Genomic DNA, 6,740 nt, shown 5'->3' with positions numbered 1-6,740 from the left:
GACGGAAATCCTATAAGGAATTTAGAGCATGCATTTGCAGTAGCCCGTACCATAGAGTACGATGACGAATATCGAAAGTTATGTCTAGGCTATGCACAACAGAATATTCATCCAACCAACAATAAACACTACTATGAGAAAGAACATCACCAGAGAGGTCCCATGTATCAGCAGAAATACAACTATAATCAGCCACCATCACAATTACCAAAACCAGAATCCATGGACACAACGGAAACACAATATTCAGGCAACCAACTCAGCAACAACGTAAAAAATTACACAGTTACAGGAGACGACAATGAGTTACCTGATATAACTAGCCATGGTCATCATAATCGCAATTCAAGCAGAAGGAGACACCAAAATAACAACCATAACTAACAGGAAATATATTCTAACTAGAACCGACGATGCAAATTTATTTGACGAATTCACATTTTTATTCTACGTAACTAATTCCTAAAAAATTACCACATCATACGAACAAATATTTATTAAAAGCACTAAAAATCCTATCATTGCTATTTACAAATATCCTATCATAAATAATCATTGTAAACTATTTAAATTCACACCACTTAGAACTAAGCATGTAAAGATTTTCACCGATAAGGAAATTGTCCTTTGCAACAATATTTACACTAGAGTGAATAACTGTAAAAATTATTTAGGCAAGAACAAGGAACAAACATTAATTCGGTATAAATCGGGACGATTTAATTTAGGAAGGGGAGAGTTAAGGAATGATTTCATTCACGAATAATAAATAAAAATAGTTAAGTAAATTCTAAGTATAATCATGCAATCCAAACATATTTTGAGAATACCAAAAGATAAACATATGTATAATATTTTAAAAATGACAAAAGATAAACATGTTTTTCCTAAACAGCAAACAAATAAACTAATATACAAGTCGTGTACCTAAAACAGTAAGATGAGGAATAAGTATAAATACGACTGTCAAATATGTTGGCACTCAGTCCAGTATATGTTGGCACTCAGTCCAGTATTAACATAAGTGATAAGAACTACCCTAAAATTAAATACAAAAAAATTAATTTTTTCCAAAGTCAAGCAAGTCCTTAACTATCTTCCAAGTCTTTAAGTAGCTCGCATCACTATTTCCGTGCACCATTGCATAACCGAGGCTTGCGCCTTCGTTTTTAATTTGGCAATAGCTGAACAAATCATAGTTCCAAATCCAGTTATTTCTGCACTCACATTTTCTTTACGAGCTTGTTTAGGATCATTTGACTTTGTACTTATGCCGCGCAATTTACCTTGAGGAAGTCAGCCGTTCTCTGCAATCGGGCAGGTTCTGTAATTCACTTCAGAGTGGATTTCATTGAAATATTCTGGCAATTGCATTGAAATTCGCTCGGAAGTGAATTACGAATGAGCATTATCTGCCAAGCTTTCTCATGCGAGGGAATCAAAGAAGAAGACTGCGGTACAGCAACAACATTTACATTTGGTTGTCTGGATGTCAAAATTTCCCTGGGAATGTAAACAAATAAAGTAGTAGGGCACTTCGACATTTAAATCACCAAATCGTAAGAAAAAAAGAAAATCAGTTTCTATAGCGATGTCACCTTGGGTGAAATCGTCTTGTACTCGGGTGTAATGATGTTCCATAGTGAAGTGACGTTCATTTACGTGGGTACTTTTCAAGTTCTTCGACTGCAAATAGTTATATTAAGTATTAATCACTTTATAGAAAAAATGAATGCATATACATATATAGGGCCCGCCATCTATCGTTACGGATTTGAACTAGGTATTATTTGAAGAATGGTAACACTTAGCTGTCATCTGACTTGACAGAAAATTAGTTTTATTCTTCCGCTGAACGAAAATGGTTGTGTATACGCTCAAAGAACGCTGGCAAATATTGCGACATTTCTTTGAAAATCATGGTAATGTTGCAGAATGTGTACGAAAATTACGTACGGCAATGGGAAGGAGAAAAGCACCGAATGAAGCGTATGTGCGTTACTTTGCGAAAAAAGTAAGAGAAACTGCGATTTGACGCCGTTGGATTATTATCTTTGGGGTGCCGTCAAAGACCAGTGTTATGCCAACAAACCAGCAACAATTGATGCTCTGAAGACCAACATACGCGATGTCATAGCTAAAATACAGCCGCATACAATCAAAAATGTGTTGAAAAATTGGACCGATCGTATGGGATGGTGCATGGCTAGCCGAGGCAGTCATATGAATGAAGTTGTGTTCCATCATTAACCGGAAGGATTGTACTTCAAAATAAAAAAAAAAAACAGTTTGAAAAATATTGAGTAGTTTCTTTTTTATAGCATTTTTAATTCCGTAAAGTTATATGGCGGACCCTGTATATGCATGTATTTTTATTTACCCGTCACTCTGTCGCGAATTTCGCTATAAGCGAAGTAAGCGGTCAATTCGTTAGGGCCACTCATATGTTTAAGTAAAGTTGGTACCAATTTTCCAAAGAATGGATACACATGTTGAAAACAGGATTTAACTAATTCTCCCAACAATTCGATCGACGATTCTTGCACCTGAAATTGTGAATGAACAAATTTTAAAAAATTTACATTCCAATAGAAGAAACTATTCTATAACTTTGGAGTTAATACTTACGTCTATATTTGTATCCTTCATGCAGTGGTGAACTAAATGTGTGATATTGCTGTTGGCGACTAGTGGCGCAATATGTCCCGCCAAACCTTCTGCCAGGCCTGTCAATAAATCTAATGCACCAATCATTCTTACTTTATCTGGATACTCGAGATCAGGATTAGTTTTGCATGCCTTTAATTAACTCAATTATTATACTTTTGATTTAATATACTTTATATTTGAATTATACCATATCTTGATTCAGCGTCTGTTCGATAAGTGAAATGCAACGCGGATAAAATAGATCGCAGTATGGTAAAAATCCCGACTTTAAAGCTGTTGCGATGCTTGACAAGCACTCCAAAAGAGGAAATAGGTCTTTGTCGTCATCCTTTAGCAAATTCCACTTTTTAATTAGTGGGGGCATCAAAATATCGATGTATTGTGGTTTGTTAAGATGGTGACCCACAGAGTCGGCTAGAGTTCCAACTGCGTCATATAGTCCAGGCAAATTTTTATGTTGATATTTTGAGAAGGCGAATATAAGTGTTTTTAATATATCTTCCAAATATGGAACCAATTCGGTGCAGGCTTCTTCTTCCAGAGTAGCGAATGCAAAGCAAGCTACCTCTTGTACACGTTTATTAGAATCTAATATGCGTTTTAGCAATTTTTTAATTAATGGTTTCAAATATTGATCATGTCGCTGGTTTACTACCCAGTTAGCATAGCGCGATAATGTCCAGCAGGTTATGGAGCGAACGAATGCCATCTGGTCCGACAAACAACTGATCAAGTAGGGCATGACTTCGGGCAGATATGATCTCAAATTGTGTATGCAGCCTTCGGCAATAGCACCCAGTATACCAATTCCAATCTCTTTGATATACCATTCTCGATGAAACAGAGTATCTTTAATAATGGGCAGAAAAATAGGTACACATTCTTCCTGAAAAGCTCTTGCTAATACAATCAGTGCAACGATGCTACATTTGCGCAAATCCCATTTTGATAGTGAACTGTCATCATCTATCACATCATCAACATTGTTTTCGTCAGATTTCGACTTGTGCGTATAAGATTTGTGGAATCGAGGACGTATGTGCTCCTCACGGTCAGGCACCATGTCGCCCTCCTCAACATTGCCGTTTAGCAGTTTAATATCAACTTCAGAGTATCGCATTCCTCTCACTAATACTGGAATCAGCTGTGCTAAATAGGGCGCTAATACGTCCCTGCAAATACCCTGTTCACCGAGAGATACCCAGAATTCTGACGCTTTTAATGCTACAGTTAGATCTGGGTTTTGGGTGTGTATGAGCATATACTACACAAAGAATTGATTAGTATTTTATAAAATACTTTTTGACAGTGATTAATTTGAACTCAATTGAGTACTATAACAAAATTGTTATGTTTTATAAATTAATAAATTAAATATTTTACCATTGACCAATTCATGCTTTAATAACTTACCTCAATAATTTCTAGTATATACGGGAACAAACGATCCATATGAACGTCTAACAGCATCACAAACCCGCGACATACATTCTTTATTACTTCATGATCTTCATCGGACGATCGGTTAAATAAACTTTTAACGAATACGTCAATGTATATCATCAGAACCTGTGATCGGTTCACAATGAATTGGTTGATACAAGCTATGGCATGTGAACGTATCTTCGGGCTATTGTGGCTGAAGTATTGAAGGAGTTTTGGAATCATCATATTTAGAGACCGATTGATTACACCCGAGTCAGGCATCTCTGCTGAATCTTCGCATATCTTTTGTAAAGCACTGAACGAACCTTCACATACATTATAGTCTTGCGAGTCCAACATGTCGTACAAAGAGGGAAGTAATTGGGGCCAATTTTGTAAACCGCCATTGCTGGTGACAGTAGTGATCAATACACCAACAGTAGCTCTTATCAGAGGTGAGGGATCTCCGATAGCTTGCAAACATTCATGCTTGATATATTCAATAATCTCAGGCGGTAGAACATTTCTATGAATTCGGATGTTATTTTTCAAAATGATACCGCTTACAGTACGTGTTGGCTCATCCTCGGTTTTTAATTTTATCAGTACATAAATCAGGTAGTTATTGAACTCGGGATATTGATTTAGTTCCTCTAGTTTCTGCGAATAGAAATATAGCCAAATTTATTTACTATTTGTTTTAATAAACATAAAAACATTCTTATGAGTGCGTCTGAGCACAATGTTCCTACATAAGAATATACTAGAGGCAAGTATGATCTTTTCATACAGTTTTTCTAGTGCTTATAATACGTCGAAGATCCTCTATAAAATGATTTCCTACAGTTTCAAGCCGACTAAATCATTGTAAAGACGAATAATTCTGGTCGAAAGGTACAAAAAATGACAAGAAGGATAGAGTATTTTTACGAGCTGTTAAATGTAGGCATTATAAATGTTAGTAAGGACTGTGAAATAACTTTGAGCGATACAAATGGTGATGAAAGAAACTCTCCATGATATAACGACCACATAACTTACCAATTGTAATAATAATGAATGCCAGTGCCGAATTTTTAAGAAGATTGTACAAACTAATAAAAGTGGTGTGGAATAGCAGTGCGAGATGACTGAAATATTGGAGGGATAAAGGCACAAAAGGTGTAACTCTGTCATTGTTTCATTATACAAAGATATCCTGGCTAAATGTGACGTACAAAATATTCGCTAAAATATTGAGCAATAAGATGACGCAACACGCTACGAGAGTACTACCTGGTTACCAATACAGTTTACGGTTTCTGACCTAATAGATGTTATGAGTACACACTCAAGTTATGATATGCCAGAAAAGATAATTAGTCTGATGATGACGGTAAAGAACACAAAACACAGAATTAGTATACATGCAAGAGGAGACATCCGAAAAATTTTCAATTAAGATGGGAGTGGAACAAGATGATGTACTGTCATCAACAATATATATAATCGTATAGATGCTTTCTATTTCAATTCAACCGGGTTATTCGGGTCATGTTCTTCGATTTCGATGTAACTCAAATATGTTGCTCTCTGGTCAAAATAACGAGACACGTATTTTTTTGTTCGCCCAAAAAATTTTTTTTCAAGATTTATCGGCAATTTAGTTTTTCGGCTCAAAATCGATTTTTTTAATTATATAAGAATTTTTTTTTTTTTATTGCTCATAACTTAGTCAAAAATGAACCGATTTTAATGATTCTGGGTTCAAAATGATCATCATTACTTCCACGAGCGACTTCATGTAGAAACAATTGCAAAAAAGTAGTTGAACATTTTTTATTTTCCAAAAAACAAAAAGTATGAAACAGGTTTTTACTCAAAAATTCATTATTCAAAAACAACTGATTTTAGCTACTGGGCATTCAGCTCAATTGAAGTTTGAGGTGTCCTCTTGGTTTGGAAAAAGTTGAAAAAAATACTCTTTTTGAAATATTGAACTTCGAAAAAATTTCGCAGTTTTTGTTTTTTTGCAATATAAAAATCAGAATCATTAAAATCGTTTCATTTTTGACTAAGAAACAATTAAAAAAAAAAATTAAAAAAAATAGATTTTGAGCCGAAAAACAAAATTGCCGATAAATCTTGAAAAAATTGTTTTTCGGGCGAACAAAAAAACACTTTTCTCATTATTATGTATTTTCGAAATAGCACACGATGAGACGGACCTCCATCTGTCTTGCGCTTTTTTTAGAAAGGAGTGTGCACGCTAATTATTTATTTATTTATATAATCAGAGGTACATCCGAATAGGGTATTCAGTCTTAAGGTGAACGTGTACACGTATAATAACGCAATAAACTGATACAATAAAGCAAGCAAGTTGTGTTTTCATTAGCTCGTGACTTTTATTTAACATTCCTGTGATCGACCTGAGAGGAATTATTGCTACACGTTTTAGTTGGATAAAAATGTAACAAATTCGTAACAATATATTATATATGTATATAAGATAGTGTAATTTGAACGGACTTTTAACAGTTTTCGGACAGTATTTTTTTACTTACCTGTTTAACAGCTATTTGAGTGGCCTTATCCAGCGACTGAGCCTGTTTGAGGACTGTAATTATTTCTTTTAAGTCTTCGGCTTGTGGTTTCCACATCAT

At 34.9% G+C, this 6,740-nt stretch overlaps 1 protein-coding gene across 1 annotated transcript; it reads right to left on the bottom strand.

The window, feature by feature from the left end:
• Positions 1-1,654: 1,654 nt before the first annotated feature.
• LOC129242092 (transportin-1-like) lies at positions 1,655-6,740 on the bottom strand. The gene is made up of 6 exons (XM_054878652.1): positions 6,642-6,740; positions 4,084-4,755; positions 2,858-3,934; positions 2,629-2,799; positions 2,381-2,546; positions 1,655-1,686 (listed from the first exon to the last, which is right to left on the bottom strand). The coding sequence occupies exons 1-6, from the start codon at positions 6,738-6,740 to the stop codon at positions 1,655-1,657; spliced, it is 2,217 nt and encodes a 738-aa protein (XP_054734627.1).

Source organism: Anastrepha obliqua, chromosome 3, assembly GCF_027943255.1.
Source record: "Anastrepha obliqua isolate idAnaObli1 chromosome 3, idAnaObli1_1.0, whole genome shotgun sequence".
NCBI classification, from domain to species: Eukaryota; Metazoa; Arthropoda; class Insecta; order Diptera; family Tephritidae; genus Anastrepha; species Anastrepha obliqua.
This window is presented reverse-complemented; position numbering and strand designations above follow the sequence as displayed.

What these genes read in the sequence shown, in the direction of transcription:
- LOC129242092 (XM_054878652.1), bottom strand. Translation starts at nt 6,740, where the DNA reads ATGATGTGGAAACCACAAGCCGAAGACTTAAAAGAAATAATTACAGTC. An exon ending in CTCAAATAGCTGTTAAACAG is followed by an intron (nt 4,756 to 6,641) that starts GTAAGTAAAAAA and finishes TTCTATTCGCAG; the next exon opens with AAACTAGAGGAACTAAATCA. An exon ending in AGACGCTGAATCAAGATATG is followed by an intron (nt 2,800 to 2,857) that starts GTATAATTCAAA and finishes AGTTAATTAAAG; the next exon opens with GCATGCAAAACTAATCCTGA.